We start from the raw sequence: 22,657 nt of genomic DNA on the forward strand, positions 1-22,657 counted from the left end.
ATGCTTTTACATCCAGTACGGAGAGTATGCAAGTTCACATTTCTGGAAAAGGGTGTGGAATTGGGAAGCAGCCCCTTGTAGCCTGATACGGTTGTTGGGTTGGCTGGGGGTCCCTCTGGCCCAGAGCATTCTGGGTGGGCAGCATATGGCACCAGCGGCACACCGGGGACAGACACATACACACTATCTCTCTCTCTCTCTCTCTCTCTCTCTCTCTCTCTCTCTCTCTCTCTCTCTCTCTCTCTCTCTCTCTCTCTCTCTCTCTCTCTCTCTCTCTCTCTCTCTCACACAACTCCAACCATCTCTTTTTCTCTAGGCTCACCTTCAAAAACGTTCAATTGACTATTCAGTCTACATAGTTTTGAGTTTGCTATTGATGACTAAACCAGCCAACTTCCTTCCTTTTGAACTCCCTCTTGTTGAACCCTCCAGAGAGAAATACATTATTACAGCATTCCAAACATCCATCCAAAGGGGAAAAGGTTACTGCATTGATCGTTCATGGCCTGTACATCCTATCCAGGAATGATCTTCCTATCCTGGAGTCAAACTCATCACATGTCACATGCCTGTCTCTCCTGGGAGGGATGCTGAGTGCAGGAAGCATTGCTGTTGCCCCCATTATGCCAGCCTTGGAGATGGCACAAGGGAGCTACTACACACACACACACACACACACACACACACACACTGCTATTAGACAGAGGCTGTCATAGTGGATTATTAGAGGCAGCTAACTGTAGTGGACTGGCTGGCTGGCCTCTGTCTAGGTCAATGAAAGTGGAATCTCATATCCAGCAGCCTAGCCATAGAGGAGGACCTACAGTCCAGATGTGGCATAGCCCTGACACACACATACATTTACATTTACATTTACATACATACACACACACACACACACACACACACACACACACACACACACACACACACACACATACACACACACATACACACACACAAGCATGCACATGCACATGGCTGTGTTTGCGCCTGGGGCCTTCTTTATTCAGTTCTCCATGTCGAAGGAGTCCCTCTCTCCTTCTGTCTCTCCCTCTCTCTTTCTGTCTCTCCCTCTCTCTCTCTCTCTCTCTCCTTCTGTCTCTCTTTCGCTCGCCATTTATCCATGGCGAGGAGTTGTTAATTAGCGCTGCTATGAATACATTGCCGGAAGAATGGGGTGGTGTGTGTGTTTGTGTGTGTGTATATATGTGTGTGTGTGTAAGCATCTTTGTGTGTGTGTGTGTGTGTGTGTGTGTGTGTGTGTGTGTGTGTGTGCGTGTGTGCGTGCGTGTGTGTGAGGAGGAGGAAGAGGAGAAGGGGGTGGGTACTATTTCTGTCCCGTCAGCTGATTCTCCAGACTAATACCTAGCAGGCTTCCTCAGTCTGACAGGATGAGAAAACAGACCGTCTCTCTCTAGCCGTGGGCAATGGACGAGATGCACACACACCCCCACCCCTGACCTCCCTGACCTTTGACCTCGCCATGGACACGGTCATTAGAGATCAAGCTGATGTAATTGATGATGTAATTGATACAGACTGCTTTTGAGGAATAGAGGTGTGACTGGTTGTGTGGAAGTTAAAGCAAAAGTAAAGATCCAGAGATCCAAAGGGAAGGAAAATATCAAAAAGGTGCAGTGTCCCTTGAATCCATCAACCCATTGAGAAAACAGGAGACAGACACAGACAGAAAGAGAGGAATGGAATGAAAGAAAAAAAGAACAGAGAAACCTTGCCCAAGACGGAAACCAGCGTGGGCCTAAAGCAGCGGAGGAGAGGAGAGGAGGAGAGATGCATCCGGAGTCATTCTATAAATAACCTCTTGAGAGTAGAGGGGAAGACAGGAGAGTAGGACGAGAGGGAGATTAAAGGATGGAGAGATGGAGAGAAGAGGATGGGGGGCACAGGGGTTGCAGTTTCACCCTGGTAAACAGACAGTCAGGGGAGTGGAGTGGAAGACAGGAGAGTAGGAGGAGGAGATGAGGATGGAGGGAAGAGAGAGGGGGGGATGGAGGCGCAGGTTGGCAGATCACTCCGGTAAACAGACCAATACAGCACGTCAGGGAGACCTCGCCCCATGAGACCGACCAATCCAATGCGATCCCTGGGCCAACGTTAAAGAACGTTAGGATGTTGACAGGGCTGTTATTGATGTTGTGAGTGTTTCACTCTGTATTTATAGACCAGAGTGCCTTTTTGGCATGGACTCCTCTTTTTTTCCCTCTGTCTCCTTGAGTCTATCGCTTTAGCTCTCCCTCTCTTTTTACCTGTGCCTATCTCTATAACTCTCTCATCTCTCTCCTGTGGCTGAGTGTCTCACTGATTTTCCCTCTGTACTATTTCTCTCTCTCTTCCTTTCTAGCTCTCTATCAGATGTCTCTCTTTCCTCTCTCCTCTATCTCTCCTTCCTCCATTCTCTCTCCCTCCATCCTCTCTCTTATCATCAGGGGCGGCTTGGACCAGAAATTGGCTCTTGCTTTTCTAACACACCAGACCTTTGTTTCCATCGAGGCCCCCACATCAGCCCATTTTATTACTTGAGGCCCCCACATCAGCCCATTGTATAGCTTGAGGTCCCCACACCAGCCCATTGTATTGCTTGAGGCCCCCACACCAGCCCATTTTCTTACTTGAGGCCCCAACATCAGCCCATTTTATTACTTGAGGCCCCCAGATCAGCCCATTGTATTGCTGTATTGCTTGAGGCCCCCACACCAGCCCATTTTATTACTTGAGGCCCCCAGATCAGCCCATTGTATTGATTGAGGCCCCCCACACCAGCCCATTGTATTACTTGAGGCCCCCAGATCCGCCCATTGTATTGCTTGAGGCCCCCACACCAGCCCATTTTATTACTTGAGACCCCACATCAGCCCATTGTATTGCTTGAGGCCCCCACACCAGCCCATTTTATTACTTGAGGCCCCCAGATCAGCCCATTGTATTGCTGTATTGCTTGAGGCCCCCACACCAGCCCATTTTATTACTTGAGGCCCCAGATCAGCCCATTGTATTGATTGAGGCCCCCCACACCAGCCCATTTTATTACTTGAGGCCCCCACACCAGCCCATTTTATTACTTGAGGCCCCCAGATCAGCCCTTTGTATTGATTTAGGCCCCCACATCAGCCCATTTTATTACTTGAGGCCCCCAGATCAACCCATTGTATTGATTGAGGCCCCCACACCAGCCCATTTTATTACTTGAGGCCCCCAAACCAGCCCATTTTTATTACTTGAGGCCCCCAGATCAGCCCATTGTATTGCTTGAGGCCCCCACATCAACCCATTGTATTGATTGAGGCCCCCACATCAACCCATTGTATTGCTTGAGGTCCCCACACCAGCCCATTGTATTGATTGAGGCCACCATTACTAGCCAGATAATTATAATTTTGTGCTAAAAACTCAACTTAGACAGGCCCACTAGGCAAAGAATGGACCAGCCTATCTGGCATTTGCCTGAAATGCCAGATGGCCAGTCTGCCCCTGCTTATCATTTTTATAGTGAAATCCACTCTGTCATTCTATGGTAATTGATAAAAATGGTCTCATCCACTTCCTCTCACCTGCTGTTATTCCTACCAGATCCCATTCTCTCTCTCTCTTTTAACACACGCACACACACACACACACAGCTACTCTGACCTCACACACCCCTCTGTCTGTGCTGTAAACCATTAGTCTTTGTAGATCTAGTGTAATGACTGCCCCTCACTCTAACCCTGCCTCGGCCACAATCCATTTCCTCTTTCCTCCCCACACTTCATTCTGTACTGTACACACTTCATGTCCTGTGGCCAGGCCTACAGTATACCATTCAGCAGCTAATTCTGACTTTACAGGGGGGAAAGACTGTAAAGCTCAATTGAGATTTAAATCACACACACAAGTAAAAATACACCCAGTATAAACAGTACACTGAATATACAAAACATTAATAACACCTTCCTAATATTGAGTTGCACCCCCCTTTTGCCCTCAGAACAGCCTCAATTCGTCGGGGCATGAACTCTACAAGGTGTTGAAAGCGTTCCACAGGGATGCAGGCCCATGTTGACTGCAATGCTTCGTACAGTCGTGTCAAATGGGCTGGATGTCCTTTGGGTGGTGGACCATTCTTGATACACATGGGAAACTGTTGAGCGTGAAAAACCCAGCAGAGTTGCAGTACTTGACACAAACCGGGGGGCCTGGCACCTGCTACCATACCCCATTCAAAGGCACTTAAATCTTTTGTCTTGCCCATTCACACTCTGAATGACACACATTCACAATCCATGTCTCAACTGTCTCAAGGCTTAAAAATCATTCTTTAACCTGTCTCCTCCCCTTCATCTACACTGATATAAGTGGATTTAACAAGTGACATCAATAAGGGATCATAGCTTTCACCTGGATTCACCTGGTCAGTCTATGTTTTGTCCACTCAATGTATATACATTACATATAATGCATAGTCAGAATACCCCTCATATAGAGTGAACACACGTGTGGAAATACCCCCCCCCCACACACACACACACACACACACACACACACACACACACACAGAAATCGTGGGCAGCCCAAGCAGAATGCCTGCTCATTAAACTTTCATGCTGTTGAGTTCTGGGAGCATTAAACACAATGCTCACTAGCACTCTCTCTCTCTCTCTCTCTCTCTCTGCTTCTGTCTCTATCCCTCTGACTTGTAACTTTATCCGTCTCTATCTTTCACTCACTCTCTAGCTGTTTCTCTGTCTTTCTCATCTCTCTCTAATCTTTCTCTTTCTCTCTCTCCCTCTTACTCTGTCTCTATCCCTGACTCTCCCCTTTATCCCCCTGCCTCTGTCTCCTTCTCTGTCACATCCTCGCTTCCTCTCTCTCTCTGAGTCCCTCTTTCACCCCATCTCTCCATCTCCAACTCCTCCTCTCCCTCTTCAGTCACTCTCACACACTATTTCACCTCCCAACCATCCTATTTGCTCTCTCAGCAAGCCTCTCTGCATCTTCCTCCTCACTCTATCTCTCTGTCTCCCCCTCTGTCTCTCTCTCCCTCCCTCTCTCCATAATGTTGTGTTCTCGTCAGTGTGTTAAATAAATGAAGAGGGCTCTCTCCATATTTCACCATCTGTTCCAAGCCCATCTCTCTCCTCCCTCTCTCTCTCCTTCCTCTCTTCCCTCTCCTCTCTCTCCTTGCTCTCTTCCTGTCTCTCCACCCTCCCACTCTGGAGACAGAGGAGAGGAGTCTGAGATGACAAATGGGAATATAATAATATAATAATAATATTAAGGTAATAATATTAAGGAATATAAAGGTCATATGGAATTGTCTTCATATCAATGTTGATCATCTACTGAAAAATTGTCCATTATCTATGCATTATCTCTAGAGCAGACACTGTTTATGTCAACAAGGTCCACTGTATTGGAAGTGAGGGTTGGGAGATTATTAAGATAAGGGGTGGGGTCTGGCTAAGCTGCCAACCACCCACCAGGAGTCATTATCTATCTATACTCAGTGGCCAGTTTATTAGGTATGTTCACTAGCTCCTACAGACAGTGAGTCACATGGCCGTGGCTTGCTATATAAAGCAGGCAGACAAGCATTGAGGCATTCAGTTACTGTTCGATTGAACGTTAGAATGGGCAAAACGAGTGACATAAGCGACTTTGAGCGAGGTATGATCGTCGGTGCCAGGTATCGCCCGATTCCAGTATCTCCGAAACGGCCGGCCTCCTGGGCATTTCACGCACGACAGTGTCTAGTTTTTATCAAGAATGGTGCGACAAACAAAAAACATCCAGTCAGCGGCAGTCCTGTGGGCGAAAACAGCTCGTTGATGACAGGTCGAAGGAGAATGGCAAAAATCGTGCAAGCTAACAGGCGGGCCACAAACAGGCAAATAACGGCGCAGTACAACATTGGTATGCAGAACGGCACAAGCTAGAACACGCACATTTTCATTTCACTGGTAGAATCGGGAAGTTTCAACTCCCTGTGTATTTGCCTGCTCATAGTAAACCACAAAGTCCGGCATTCATAGCGAATGCTGATACCGCACGCTAGGTAGAAGGGGTGTGCCCACAAACTTGAATAATGGGGTTGTTTACTTAGAACAACAAGCACACAGTAATCTCAGAACTTCTCTAGGCAAGATTTTTTTGAAAATGTTTGTTTTTCACTAATGTTTGTCATCATGCCCGTGTGGTGTTCTGTGCCTGGTTGTGCTAATTACAAACAAGCAACAAAATGGGGTAACTTTCACCGCTCTACCTACCAGGGATACACCCCTGACTTGCGGCTGTCAAGAATGATGCGGTGACCAAAGATTATCAGAAGGATTTCAGGCTGAACTGATAGGGAATCCCATTTAGACAACAGCTGAGAAGTGATGCGATACTATTTATTTTTTTCCTTCACAACAAAATGGAAGATTCTCAACTAGAGGTAACCTAATGTTAGCTAGCTTGTTAGCCTAGCTGGACTAGCTGGGTAAGTTAGCTAGCTAGCTAACGTTACAGTCCTGTATTGAACTCTGAAAGCCATCAGCTAAAACATATAGCTATATTTTGGTATACACAAAGTCAATCAATTTCGCTTATGCCATGGTAGTCACTTCTAGACTGGTAGCTTCCTTCAGCAAAGTAAACATGTTAGTTTGTTCTAACTTTTACTAACGTTAGCTAACATAAGCTAGTTAATATTACTCTTATTTGGTATTTCAATTTGGTAGCCATCTATTCCACCCTTGCCTGGAAAACACTCCGTTACCGTTACTAAAAATAGAATTGTCGATTTAACTAACTCACTCTGTGTGTTGGTAACAATGATTAATGTGTATAAATTGTCTATGGTTGGTTCTCAGCCAGTCTCAGCTGGCTAATAATCTTGCTGCCAATTTAGTGACGCTAGTTAACTAACAGCAAGCTGACAACTTTGAAATATGCATGTTAGGTTTGCTTAGTTAGCCAGTCTAATAGAGATCAATACAATGAGTGGGGTGGTTAAATTGTGTATTGTTCTGTATTTTGTTATAGGTGGTACCGAAACTGATTCCACCAACATGCGCTTCCAACCCCTAGCTCTGCACAAGGTTATGGTAAGTTGGCCAAATTATTTACAAGCTGACAGCTAAGATAGCTCAATTTACAGTAAGCATGGTATAAACATGAATTGGGTAGTGTTTGTATGGTTTGTGTTTGTGTTTGTGTTATGGGGTTAGAGGTGGTTAGAGGTAGCCTGAGGATCTTCCAGACCATGTAATCAATTTAGTCTACCCCTCTTCTCTTTTTAACTTTTCTTTTTGTAAATCTCAGGTTATCTGGAGTCATTCCACAGTGCCCACCTTGCAGTTATGGAGCACAACAAGATTGTGGGACAGAAACCAGCAAGGGACACTGAAAGGTATAAATCTACAACAGTAATGACACAACAGTAATGACACAACAATAATGACACAAGCACCTCATTCTTCTCTCTGCAGATTCTCAAAACACAATACAAAGACATGTCTACAAACTTCCCCTGCAAAGGGCTACTATTAACAAGAATGATCTGTCAATGGGCTAGGGGAGGTTTACAGACAGTACTTTGAGATGAGGAAGGGGTTTTTGGTTGTGCTTAGACAGTAATGTATTGTTGTATGAGAGCAATTGAGTGCCATTCCTCCTCAATCTCCCATACACAACAATTCATACTGTGTAAGAACTGCCTTCCTAAGACTTTTCACCAAAACAAATGCACTTTGTTGACTGATCTTTCCTCTCAAAAGCAGCTCCCAATGTCCTCTCATTGTCCCTAAACAATACGCTAGCCGGTCCCATTCGGTTGACACCTTTACCAACAAAGGCGTGTTGCCCTATGTCACTTCCACAATAAGTGTAAAATGCTAACACCACAACAATGTCTTTCCAGGAGACGTGCAGTACCTGCAAAACTTCTGCAAGAGGACCAAACAGTTGGTGGTTAAGAAGCCCTACACCACTTTCAGCAGAGTCTTATCCAGCTGGCCGTTCACCGCAGACAGGACAAGCCCATCCCCATGAGCACAATGAGTCTCAGCTTCCCCAGCCCACCATGCCGAACACAATTGCCAGTTTACTGAAGCCGGATAAAGGACTATGGGTGCGTTTACACAGGCAGCCCAATTCTGATTTTTTTTCACTAATTGGTCTTTTGACCAATCAGATCAGTGAAAATATCTGATGTGATTAAGACCAGTTAGTGGAAAAAATATCAGAATTGGGCTGCCTGTGTTAATACAGCCAGTGTGGCAAAGCATAAGAACATGTAGAACAGGGGTCACCAACCCTGTTCCTGGTGAGCTACCACTCCTGTAGGGTTTTCGCTCCAACCCCAGTTGTAACTAACCTGGTTCAGCTTATCAACCAACTAATTATTAGAATCAGGTGTGCTAGATTAGAGTTGGAGTGAAAACCTACAGGACGGTAGCTCTCTAGGATCAGGGTTGGAGAGCCCTGAAGTAAAACCAACATAAAATAAATATGGATATTTTCTATCAATCTTTGAAATTTGTCTGTCCTTATGGATTCACAGAAGGTATTTATATAAGCTGTACAGATGTTAAACATTCAGATATACAAAGAATGTTTGTTTATTTGTCCAATTCTAAAATACAAGGGAGTGTACACTATTTAATGCTAACTCAAGAGAACTGGCTATTCAACAGGAATGTTATATGTCCCTAGTGAGACACCATGGGGGAATGGAGGGATGTATTGCGAGAGGAAATGGTACAATGATGATTTATTGGGAAAGATGGGTTGATCTGTGGCTGTCTGAAGGGTGGAATTGATGAATGTTGAAGTAAGTATATACAGAAATGTACAGGGTAAATGTCCTCCAATCAGGGGTGAGGGGGGGGATGTGATTATTGTATGTTTTGCTTTTCGTTATTTATGTTTTGTGGTTTGGCTTCATGCTGTGAGCGGTGTGTGTGCTGGTCCTGGTTGTTATGTGTGCGCTCGCTTCCATGCCCGCCCGGGAGTCGGGTGGGGCTTGTTTTTTCCCGCCCTTGGAATATCCCTTTGGGACGGGGGCGGGGCCTTGCCGGCATCTCAGGGCGTGCGGGTGCAAGCGCACCCTCTGAGCAGAGCACCCACTGTGATTGCCACTCCAAAGAAACATACAGTAAGTTCAGGGAATACTTGATACTTGTCATGATCAAACTGCCATTCAACTCCTCATGAGTCATCTGTTTGAAATCCAGCATAATGTCTAATCCCTCGAGAGGGATACAGTTCACGGGATACAGTTCTGCTAAAATGACACACGCAGGCAAAGGAGTTATGTTTCTGTATCTAGAATCCACACCCAGGAAGAAGCCCAGGCACCACACAGTATTGTCTGTATGACCAAAAACTAAACAAAAATTATACTCTATTGTACAGTTTGAACAACAGTTGACCCGTGCCAGCACAATATCAACATTAGGGTAGACTAGTTGAACATGCATACATGTGCACAGGCACAGAGATTACATTTACAACAATATCTAGCCTAATATAAAGAAATAGGGCATAACCCTCAACCTTTGCACAGTGACCAGACCCTACAAATGAGCCTAGGTAGGTAGGCAGATATTTTTTACTGTAGAGATTTACAACAGTAAATTGTTATATTATTGTTTCTCCTCACTGTTTGCAAATAAACTTAGCTAGCTAGCTTACTGGATATGCAATACTTGTGATTTACTTGTGATCTGTTTGGAATCCTATCATGCCTATTTGTGAGATTGAAATGCATCCACGGTCGTAATCATAACCAATGTCAACCCTCATCAATTATGTTACTTAGCTAGCTAGTAAAATTATTTTCAGTTGTTGATGTTTCACGTTTGCTAGCAAGTTACAAATACAAGGCTTGGCGCATAACAAGTTAGCAGGCGTCAGGCTAACTAGCTAGCTAGCCAACTCCAGTCATGTGCTAATGTTAGCTGGTAAACCTAGCTTTAGGTGGCTGGTTGTAACATTGTAGCTTGTTGTTTAATAGCTAGCTATATCTACAACTAAAAAGAGAAGAGGTTTTACAATCGAGATACAAAATATCTCTGATTGTAAAACCTCTATTTTTAGTAATCGATGTGGCTACCAGTAGTTGTTTAGCTAGCTAACTTAGTTAGTTAGCTACGAAGCTAGCTAACTAAGTTAGCAAAGAGAAAAATAATTTGATTTCCCCCAACTTTAACATAGTAGGATGTTAGCCAGCAATACACAATTTGGGTTTCAGTAGATAACTAAAGTTATCTAGGTGTCTTGCAGGAAAAATAACTTACTTAGCTAGGCACTGTATTTGTCATCTGCCCTCTTGGTGCTGGCATCGGCTGTAGCTGAGCTTCTAACGTTAGCTAAATCCAACTCTTTGTTTCGAATCATCTTCCCTGTATTCCGGTTTAAACATCTATGGTTGAATGTCACCATGTAAGTTAATAGATGCTCCATTGTCGAATTCATGTTGATGAGAGGACTCACTTGAAGCCATTGTGTCTGGTCAGTTCTTTCAGTTTTGCCCAAAGGATTGTTGTTAGTGTCCGCCTCCTTTTAAAAAAAGCCTGCCTTGGGGGTGGGACGGGGGCCAGAGCATGAAGCACCGCCCAAAACAAGTTGAAGTCTTTCAGAGACTGGAAAAAATGTGTCTGCTTGTATATTTAGCAATGAATCCGCTGATAGGAACATCGCTGAAAGACGTCCAATGGATCTATCAAACAAGGACAACCATATCTACACCCACATATATGTATAGTGCGATCAGTGTAACATATAGCCTTTGCGAAATGTCACAAAGCAGGACTACATTCATTTTTAGATCTCGCCCCCCCATCATTACACCGGAAGCCATCATAGGGTGCATCATTCAGCGCGCTAAGCCCTGACCTGCCTTCCTCCTGGGTAATTATGTGTGAAACACATCTTACTGTTCTAGAAATGCCTCAGACATGTGGAAAACAAGCGTTGGTGAAATTCCCCTTTAAGTTTAGGCATTAACTAAGCATTTTTAAGGCTAGGGTTAAGTTTAGGCATTACCTCAGAAATCTTAAGGTTAGGTATTAACTCCGAATGGATAAGGTAAGGGTTATGGTTTGGGATAGGTTTAAAACAAAAATCTCAAAAACAGTTTTCCATCTCTGGATTCGAACATGCAACATTTGACACCAGTAACAAGAAGAAGAAGCAGCTTCAGTGGACACGCAATCTCCAAAACTGGACAATTGAGGAGTGGAAAAATCTGGTCCGACGAATCATGGTTCCTGTTGTGTAATGCTGATGGCAGAGTCAGGATTTGCCATAAGCTGCATGAGTCCATGGCCCCATCCTGCCTGTTGTCAACAGCACAGGCTGGTGGCGGTGGTGTAATGGTGTGGGAAATGTTTTCCTGGCACACGTTAGGTCTTTTGATACCAATTGAGCAATGTTTCCATGCCCCGAAGAATTATGGCTGTTCTGGAGGCAAAGTGGTGTCCCTAATAAACTGGCCACTGAGTGTATGTTATTCACATGCACCTCCCTTAGATAAACTGTATCTCAACAACAAAGATATAATCTATCCAAATATCTGGGGAGCTGAGTATGTGGAACAGAAAATGATTAACCAGGTTGCAGTGGAGCCCAGGTGTAACCACACAGACAGAGGCAGGATGCCTTGTCCCACCAGAGATAGAGGGAACACACACACTGAACTACAAATAACGTACATACAGTACATACATAAATACACACCTTGAACTCCATGATCCTGATACATACACACACCTTGACACACACACACACACACTCTACAGTGATTATGAACCTGAAAGTGTCATAATTGCTCCACCAAACTTGCTGTGGAGACAAAACTTTGCGAGACAAAATGAACAGAATGTGCAGCTTTTCCTTGACATGCAGCCGAGTTCCACCTGAGCTGCTTGCTGCAAAGAAAAATGACACCCCACTGAGAAGACAGCCGTGCACACAAACACACTGACACATTCTACACATGCACATTCAAACACACAAACACACAACTCACATACACACACACTGATGCAACTCTCTCTCTCACTCACACACACTCATACACATACGTGCGCTCCTTCCACCCATGATCGTTCCTCCAGGTGTTTCAGTTACACCCAAGTGCCTCTGAGTTATTCTAATTAAAAGAAAAGATTGTGTGAGAGCCAACATCCACTAAATACAGACGCATCAACCATAGTGAGTGTGTGTGTGTGTGTGTGTGTGTGTGTGTGTGTGTGTGTGTGTGTGTGTTGGCAGTGAGATTCACAGTATTTTGCTGCAAACCAGATGCAGGTGTGTATACTAAAAGTTGCTGACTATTTGAACAGGGCCCCAGCTTTCAAGAATGGAGGTTTCTATGAAGAAGACTGGGGCCCTGTTCAAATAGCTTAGAAATGCATCTGGTTGACAAAACACCACATCAAGGTAGTTTTGATCTTCTCATAATAAGCGTTGAGGCATTGACAAGCTACACACACATGCGTACAGACGCACTCACACACACACACACACACACACACACAACCACTGACGGACGCATGCAAGTACTCACACACACAAACACTCACACATACAAAGAGCACAGTTAGAAAGATATGGCATATAGAAGCAAACCGGATGGACATCATGAAAATGATCGGAGAGGTTGAGAGTAGAAGAAGTTCAGGAGCAAAAACAAATAAAATAGAATTATTGTAAAATTGACTGTGTCCATAAGGTGTAGATAGTAAGTATAGGCTGGAAGTAGAGGCCTGGGCATTGTTGTTCACTAATTTACCCCAAGTAGGGAAAGGATGGCGGGGTTGAAAAGTAATAAAGGGGAGTATATATAAAAAAAACATGGGGATTGGAAGTGATGCAGACAATTACATTGATGGAAGTTACAATCTATCTGCAATATTAAGCTGATCTATCCCCCCAAAGAAAAAGAAAAAAAAGAAAAATGTATATATACATAAAAAACACTCACACATACAAACAAAGCCAAGCCCAATAAATATACACTTATAATTAGGAGAAAATCAACAGCAGGGGGGAAACTGAAACAGGTTAAAGATATGGGACATCAACAGCATAGCCAGAGCAAGCAACATGTATATTTAAATATTTCAGGAAGCTGCTTCCAAGTGTGAGCTATTTCCAGAGCTGTTCCATAATTCGACATTAACATTTTTCTCCCGGAAACCTTGAAACCCTCAGCTCTCTGATTAAGAAAATATAGCAGTTTGTGTTTACTTTAACTGTAAGATATCAGAAGAGAGGATATACTTTCATGTCTAGAGACAGAGGGTGTTTCTTTTCCCTCATAGGAACGATTTGGGGACGTGTTGTGAGTGTCTGGCCATATTAGTGTTTAGAACCTGGCTTCACATGACTTCCTGGGCATGTATCCCTGAAGAGGTACGGCTGTTTTTGTACCCAATTAATGTGTGACCCCATGTTTAATGGAAAATCCCCAATTCACCAACCAACTGTCATGCATGTCAACAATATAAAATTATATGAAATAGAATACTGCCGCTATAACTCACAGTCCTTGTGCCAGAATATAAATGTTAAAGGCAGAAACAGGAGACCTACATAAGTCAGGATGAGTTCAGAGTTCATCACCAAGGACACATCCTCCCCATTCCCTCCAGCCGTGAGAATAAAACCAGACAGAGAAATCTCCACACACATTCTCTCCATTTCCCCATCTCTCTCTCTCTCTCTCTCTCTCTCTCTCTCTCTCTCTCTCTCTCTCTCCCTCCCTCCCTCCCTCCATCCCTCCCTCCCTCCCTCCCTCATGGTCAGTTACCTCCCTCCAGCCTGCAGAGGAAGCTCCACAGCAGAACAGCGCTAATTGCTGGGAAGAGGAAAGTAACCAGCCAGAAACATGGGGACATTGAAACACAGCAGGAGGGTAGAGGAGGGGAATAGGAGGGTGCAAAGGGGTTGTTTTGGGGGGGTAGAAGGAGGCAGGAGTAACCAGCCAGAAACACCAGAGACACTGAGACACAAAAGGGGGGAAAGGGAGGTGGGACGGAGAGAGAGAGGGGGAGATAAGAAGGCAGAAGGGAATAGGAGTTGTCATGGCAACCCTTTCAGCTGGTGCTGATCCCACACATGGACAAATAATTACAACTGCATGACTTGGCCAGGAAACTCAGAGCCCAGGTCATTACTATAGGAGGGTTACAAAATACACAGTCAATAACTAATCATAAGCATTACTACTCATAATAAAATACAGAGATGAATCTAAGCATTGGATATCATTACAGCAGGGACCATTCACAGGACGTATCACAACATGTACACTACCGTTCAAAAGTTTGGGGTCACTTAGAAATGTCCTTGTTTTCGAAAGAAAAACATTTTTTTTCTCCATTAAAATAACATCAAATTGATCAGAAATACAGTGTAGACATTGTTAATGTTGTAAATGACTATTGTAGCTGGAAACGGCTGATTTTTAATGGAATATCTACATAGGCGTACAGCGGCCCATTATCAGCAACCATCAGTCCTGTGTTCCAATGGCACGTTGTGTTTGCTAATCCAAGTTTATCATTTTAAAAAGCTAATTGATCATTAGAAAACCCTTTTGCAATTATGTCAGCACAGCTGAAAACTGTTGTGCTGATTAAAGAAGCAATAAAACTGGCCTTCTTGAGACTAGTTGAGTATCTGGAGCATCAGCAATTGTGGGTTCGATTACAGCCTCAAAATGGCCAGAAACAAAGAACTTTATTCTGAAACTCGTCAGTCTATTCTTGTTCTGAGAAATGAAGGCTATTCCATGCGAGAAACTGCCACGAAACAGATGATCTCGTACAATGCTGTGTACTACTCCCTTCACAGAACAGCGCAAACTGGCTCTAACCAGAATGGAAAGAGGAGTGGGTGGCCCTGGTGCACAACTGAGCAAGAGGACAAATACATTAGAGTGTCTAGTTTGAGAAACAGGCGCCTCACATGTCCTCAACTGGCAGCTTCATTAAATAGTACCCGCAAAACACCAGTCTCAACGTCAACAGTGAAGAGGCGACTCCGGGATGCTGACCTTCTAGTTAGAGTTGCAAAGAAAAAGCCATATCTCAGACTGTCCAATAAAAATAAATGATTAAGATGGGCTAAAAAACATAGACAGAGGAAGATTGGAAAAAATAGTTATGGACAGACGAATCGAAGTTTGAGGTGTTCGGATCACAAAGAAGAACATTTGTGAGACGCAGACCAAATGAAAAGATGCTGGAGGAGTGCTTGATTCTATCTGTCAAGCATGTTGGAGGCAATGTGATGGTCTGGGGTGGTAAAGTGGGAGATTTGTACAGGGTAAAAGGGATCTTGAAGAAGGAAGGCTATCACTCCATTTTGCAACGCCATGCCATACCCTGTGGACGGCGCTTGATTGGAGCCAATTTCCTCCTACAACAGGACAATAACCCAAAGCACAGCTCCAAACTATGCAAGAACTGTTTAGGGAAGAAGCAGTCAGCTGGTATTCTGTCTATAATGGAGTGGCCAGCACAGTCACCGGATGTCAACCCTATTGAGCTGTTGTGGGAGAGATGGTACGTAAGAATTGCCCAACAAGCCAATCCAACTTGTGGGAGGTGCTTCAGGAAGCATGGGGTGAAATCTCTTCAGATTACCTCAACAAATTGACAACTAGAATGCCAAAGGTCTGCAAGGCTGTAATTGCTGCAAATGGAGGATTCTTTGACGAAAGCAAAGTTTGAAGGACACAATTATTATTTCAATTAAAAATCATTATTTCTAACCTTGTCAATGACTACATTTCCTATTCATTTTGCTATATTTCCTATTCAAACTCATTTCATGTATGTTTTCGTGGAAAACAAGGAAATGTCTAAGTGACCCCAAACTTTTGATCGGTAGTGTATGTTATCATGGTAGCTGAGTATGCAGTCTGGAACAAACACACACCATGTGTCTCAGTTCCATAGAATCACTAGCTGTGTGTGTGTGTGTGTGTGTGTGTGTGTGTGTGTGTGTGTGTGTGTGTGTGTGTGTGTGTGTGTGTGTGTGTGTGTGTGTGTGTGTGTGTGTGTGTGCACGCATGCGTCGGTGTGTGCCAGTCAGAAGCTGACAAAAGCCATAATATGCCCAGGGAGGGCATAGCTAACCCCCAGCAGCCCCCGGGGTAGAACCACCAGGTCTGACACCCGCTCCACGTCAACATCAGCCACCGACCCTGTCTGTCAATCATTAATCACATCACAGCCCTCCCAGCTCTGCAGCTGACACTGCTGTGGATACACACATAGTGGGTTAGTGTGTTAGGTGGGTGGGACGGTGTACACAGAGCATGTGCATATTTGAGAGACTTCTACATGTATGTGAATGTGTTTTATGTGTATTTGCAAGTGACTGTCTCCTACACAAAAGCTTTTAGGTCATTGTAGCCTCAACAAAGAGGGGAAAACTATTAGATCTTCCAGACATCCTTTCCCATCACTGCCCTCCACACTAACCTCAGCTACACGTCTTGCCCTTGTATACCTGTCTAACAATGAGTGATGAGGTGATGCCTGCATGGCCTTCTGATGCACTCTGTGCCCTGGGGGCCCTCAGGAGCCCTGTGAAGCAGAGATTGGCACTGTGTGTGTGTGTGTGTGTGTACACGTGCGCTCTCCTAGGTACCCCTCTAATCCTAAACCCTCCAAATCCTTCTGTCCACTATACGCTAGAGGCTTCCTCTCTTCCACCATCTTTGATGATGAGGGCTCTTCCTCTCCATCTCTCTCCCTCTGCTTCATACACCCCTCTAAGAAACTCTACAACCTCTTTAAACTCATCAATATTTGAAAGGGGTTTCTATATTTACTTAACGGAAACCTCAAATGCTCTAAGGGGGACATTTCCTGTTTAGTTAGCGGGTTGTTTGACCACGTTGGGGCAGTAGCTAACCTCGCTGCAGTGTTCAGTGGAGGGAAAAGAGGAACATTGGGGTGTACCAATACAGGCCTGTCTGTATTTTATGGCACTTAGCGAGTTAGCATCATTGCTAAATGCTGTACATTCTTTGAGCATGCTAGTTCAGTGTTCAGTTCAGTCCTGCTTATTAGCGTGTTAGAATGGTGTTCAGCACTCCCACTGCACTCTCAACCTTGTCTATAGTGTCCAGTAATATCATCGTTCTTCAGCCATGTGTCCAACACCCTGATTCAGAGGAAAGTCACGGACTTACACATCAACATAGTGTGAAGTTCCTCATTTCACACCTCCTTTGACATCTTTTACATAGGACAGGATAGAGAAAGTCAATAGACCACGTCATCTTTCTTCACCTGCTGCATCTGCTGCAACAACACCTGCAGAGATGAATCACCCATGGTACAGATACAGCAACACCAGTAGTAAGACCAGGAGCTCCAGGTGCTCTGTTCCCACAGGCTGGCCTAGGGGGTAATGATTAGCCCAGGATGAGGCCTCTGGGCTAGGCAACAGACCTGGACACACTGGCCTCTCCCATTACGGAGGTGGAGGTGGTGAGATACAGGAACCTAGGCAGCCTATCAGCTTATCACCACCAGCTGCTTAGCTCCCAGGTACCAGAAGAACACCTGGGTCATATTCATTAGTGCACACCGTAGCAAAGAGGGAAAAAAATGACTATTTCTTATTGGACAAGTTCAGGTAGTCCCTCCCCATTTCAGTCCATTTTCTTCAGTTTGGTGTCTAATGAATACCACCCAGAACAGTCGGGAGGGCCTGTGTGGCCATGCTATATCATTGTCACGACAGACTAGCTTGATATCATCTATTGCATGTGTAATAATCATGTGCTACATTGTTAATTGTTCATCGGAACGTTCACTGAGCTGAAGTGAATGGGGAAAGTCCTTTGTTAGATGTAGCCTACATCTATGGCCGAATGCCAAGAATGTGGGCCCATAGGCCTAATGCTTGCCCTGTCTATTCAAAAGACCCTGATCACAATGCCATACTACTATACTGTATTAGAAGTTTAATGCTCAATGTAAATATATGAGTTTAGTAATGATGTGCAATAACCCACTAGCCACACACTGGTTGAATCAACGTTGTTTCCACATTATTTCAATGAAATGACATTGAACCAACGTGGAATAGACGTTGAATTGCCCAGTGGGAAGGGTTTTGATGTTGCGTGTCTGAGTAATGTGTGTATCCTCAATGCATCTATGGAAAGTTCACATACAGCCCCAGTCTCTCTCACTCTCTTTCTTTCTGTCTCTTTCACTCTCTCTCTGTCTCTCTGTCACACACACTTCCTCTCTATTCCCTATTATACCACATGCCATAAACATTCCAGACACAAGGCTATTGTGATTCTATACCATTTCTCTTGGAAGCACTGAGCCACTACATCCAGGCCTTGACTTGAGAGCCGCCAGCACATGACAGCTTCTCACAATTCAAAGGGAATAGTGTGCAACTGTGCACACAGAGCCACAGCAACAGCACAGCAACTGGCCATGACCTTTGGGTGTGGGTGGATCATCATATAAATGATTGGCTAAATGATGAGGGCATTATTTACAGAAGCTGTGGATGGCTCAAGTCTCATGGAACATTAAACACATCACTTCCTCTCCTGAGGCACAAGATAGCTCCAGCCCTGGCTCCCTAGATTTCAACCAGGAAATTAAACCATACAATGTAATTGCAGCAAACAAGGACGTCATAAAGCACATTGACTAGGCTGTTGGAAATTCGACTTGATTGAGACTTCGGTGAGGATGAGCAAAGTGAATATTTGTAACACAGCACGAGTCATATAGTGCAATATGGATGTTCCCTATTCCCATAAGATCTCGTTGTTAAGATGGTCTTATTCACAATTATATACGTGACTCTCATCCACGTCATTACATTGCGTTGGGAACTGACCGGTGGGAAAACCAAAGAATAACCTATACATCCGTTCACCGGGGAAGGAGCACAGAATCGATGTTTAGGGCTACGGTGGACGGAGAGCTGAACACATGAGACGCGCACGGTACCTTCACGCTGCATACACGTTTTCAGAATAAAATCAGCCTAATAACTGATTAATTCGATATCAGTTGAATTGATACTGGTTTGAGATGTTTTGAAACCAGATATTGGCTATAACTGGTCGAGCTTCAATTCCCCCTATAATTCTTAGATCGAATGCCCGGCCTTACATCACATGGTGAGATTTCCAACCAGTGCAACCACACCCACTCATCACCGAGGGTAGAAGAATATGGCACCACACCGGTGTATCACGATTGTCGGGCATAAAAAAACGAATGGTTTGTGCCAGGCTCGCCATGAAGGATCATTAGAGTTTTAATGTCACCATCATCTCGTTGGACTACGACGGTGACATAAACAGCAACAGGTGACATAAACAGCAACAGTTCGATATCTTGCACACCGTTGATGTCGTGTTAAGGACAGCTACCAAGCCTAACCAGCCACCAAGCTCCTTCGGTAAGGTGGTGATATCGGTTGTGTACGCGGCCGTGTCAAAGCAACAAAAAATATACGTTGGGAGATGAGGAAGAGATGGAAAGATTCAGGGAGGGAGGGGGGCACGCAGTCCTGTGGCATGATTCATCCAGTGCTCCCCACTGGTACAACCCGTCTCCCCTCCTCGGCCACCCGCGCTAGGCTACACCTGTATCTTGTTTGACCCTGTTTTCCCGTCCTTATCAATGACCACCTCCATCACTATCCACTGTCACGACGAGGCTACCTTGATTAGCTATTCACCTTGTAGGCTATGTCCACACAAGCATATACCCTAGGCTACACATGACATTCCTTATGGGGGCTTTGGAGAAGAGCGCATAGCCTACAATGGATTTGAGAGCAAAGCTAAAGCATTGACAGGCCTATAAATTGGGATTTTTTTAATGAATAGCCGAACCCCAAAACGAACCCCCAGTAGCCCACCTGGTGTGAATTATTCATACCATGTCCGTGGCAAGCAAGGGAACGCCGTTAGCATCGGCTATAACATCTGTAGGCTATATGGATATTATAGCCCAGTATTAAGGAACAATAGGGGGTGCAACGGGTTGTGGTGGTTGAATGGGTGTGAAGTGTGACTACAATGGCAAACGACAGGCATATTGGTAACATATTGGGACTAATAGGTGGCGGATGGCTGCTCGTGCGTCTGCCTTCTGGACACAGACACCTCGCTCGTGAATGGGGGTGTTGCGTTTGCTAGTGGTGCGTTCGGGGTTCCACCGACCACCGTTCAGGGAAAGGGAAATGTAGCCCTTACTTTAACACGGCTTCCTCTTTCTCCTCTTCCTCCTTCTGCCGATCCATCACGGCCATGATAATTTTCCTCTCCTCCTCGGTGAGATGGCTGAGGTCCGGCAGTTCGGGCACGGTCGGCGGCGCGGTGGGTGGGCGAGGGCCGCCCTGGGGGCCCCACCGAGGCGGACGACATCTTTTCCTCCAGCAGCACCCCTCCTTGGCGTGTTACTGTCGTTTCGACTGACAGAAATCCCTGCTGCTTAGCGTTGCGAGCCACACCTCACGACATAGTCCACGGGTAGAGCAGCAGCTCTGGTGAATAGGGCAAGCCGCCTCTGCTCATGGTTGTTGCAGGCACCCACGGTTGTGCTTTTGTTTCTCGTCCTCCTCGGCTTTTTTTCCTCCACCTCCTCTCTCTCTCGTCTCTCGCTGCTCCCCCACCCCCCGCCGGCCCGCCTCTCCCCTCCACCACCGCCGGTTTTACGGGAAGCCCATCTCCACGCCAAGAGTTGACACAAGCAAGCCGAGGGACCCTCCGGATGGACTGGCCTTGAGCTGTGATCCCCTCGCGCCACCGGACACGGGCTCGGTGGAGTTGGACGACGGTAAAGTCCGTGTGTTGCGTTCCTATCTCTCTCTCGCTCGCTCTCTCTCTCAGTGCTGCCACCGCCTCGGCACTGCTAATGTTGCTGCCACTGACAGGGAGATGGAACAGTCAATGGGAATGCAGCCCCCTAGAGCTCGCATCTTCCTTCCTTATGGTTGTGCACGCGCCTTTACGAATTTGAGAATGGGTCTCTCTCTCTCTCACCACATGCAAGAACAACCCTTTTTCTAACCTCACATGTTTCAGGAGTCGCGCCTCCCTGGCTGGCACCACACACACACACCTGCAAATATTAACCAAAAATAGTGCGCGTTCCCATCGTTATAGCTCCAACGTTAATTGACCGTTATAGGCTTCTGTAAAATATTGATCCACGGGAAAGGCTAAACTGGGTTCTGTCCGAGAGTTCAATGTCCTAGACTTTATCAACGTTCAGTTCGATTCCTGCAGGTTGTGTCAGAGATGCAAATGACAATCACTCTTACCAACTATATTTCAAACAATATTCAAAATAATACATAGCTGGATGAACATACAGTGTGTATCAGTAGAATCGAATAACATATTTGATTGTCAATAAAATAGGATCAGTACAATGGACATCCTGCAATGCGTTTTTCAGTCACGCTAAAAATAGAAAATAAACATTTCAGCACCATGGACAGCGACATTTACGCACAGCTCACAAGTATCATAACTGCAACAGTTTTAAATCAGCTAATGCTAGTTTTTGCTATCTAGCCATTCACTTCGTTGTCGAGCCCTTGCCTTTTGAAATATATTAAACTAAAAAATACATGATGACCATGATATAGGCTAGTCTATACAGCAGAATTTACATAAACGTCAATGAACGGAAGTCAAAACCCCTACGCTGTTTTGCTGACTGTGCGACTATTTTCCCATTATCAATGGAGCACACTCAATTAATTTGAAACATTCTTAGTGACAAGATTCCCCAAAACTCTACATAAAACGCCTGAAGCATATTGAGTAGTTATTTAAGTGTTTACTGTAGCCTAAATGCGTATTAATTGTAGCTCAAGTTGTTGCTGTCGAGTATCAGTTCTAATGGTCGGCTATCCATCCAATTCGTTTGTATTCAAACCCAGACCCAAACGCTGGCATCGGTTCCTTCCCAATGACGTAATGTTACGGGGCTCGAGTCGTAGTCCATCCACCAGATGGCAATACTACCGACAGAGTCCGTTCGATTACGTCACCGAGGAAGTGACTGTACTGTATTGACGTCAACTACCAGTGGTGCAGAATTTTGTCATAATTTAGGTCGTGACTACTACCAGTCTGAACTGGATATTTTTTTTGCCTCTGGCTGTAACCTATATAATGGAGATGGCTATTGGTTTCAGGTTTCATTCTCATAGCATCGTTTTGTAGAATAGCCCTCAGAAATGGAATAGAATAGAGAATAGAGAATTTTAATTGAGAACAGGGTTGGTATTTGTTGGTGGTGGTGGTTTGAAAAATGAGGGAAAACATCAACTATTGCCATGTCATATCACCTGTTATTTATCTTAATCTGACAATAGCTCACAAAGAACAGAAAACACACTTGCATTACATAATGATGTTGGCTACATTATGCCAGTGCTTAAACTCCTACACACACATGGGTTATTTCATGATGCATCAACGTGATGTAATATATTTCAATACCATGAGTCAGTCATGTCTAAGGAGACAACTGCAGTGTAAACATCATCATTTCATAATCATAACCTAGGCTACAATCATATGTTGGAAACACTAAGCAGCCATAGACAACCCATGCACAATGTCCAATTATCATACTTA

At 44.8% G+C, this 22,657-nt stretch overlaps 1 protein-coding gene across 1 annotated transcript in view; it reads right to left on the reverse strand.

Moving 5' to 3' along the window:
- The window catches only part of LOC121533097 (regulating synaptic membrane exocytosis protein 1-like), a 78,026-nt gene extending 57,368 nt beyond the window's left edge, over window positions 1–20,658 (reverse strand). Inside the window, 2 exon segments of the mRNA XM_045216495.1 lie at window positions 20,258–20,386; window positions 20,388–20,658. Coding sequence (XP_045072430.1) covers window positions 20,258–20,386; window positions 20,388–20,428 — 170 coding nt within the window. The 5' untranslated portion in view covers window positions 20,429–20,658.
- Window positions 20,659–22,657: the final 1,999 nt, after the last annotated feature.

The sequence above is a fragment of the Coregonus clupeaformis genome, unplaced genomic scaffold (assembly GCF_020615455.1).
Source record: "Coregonus clupeaformis isolate EN_2021a unplaced genomic scaffold, ASM2061545v1 scaf0724, whole genome shotgun sequence".
Lineage (NCBI taxonomy): Eukaryota > Metazoa > Chordata > Actinopteri > Salmoniformes > Salmonidae > Coregonus > Coregonus clupeaformis.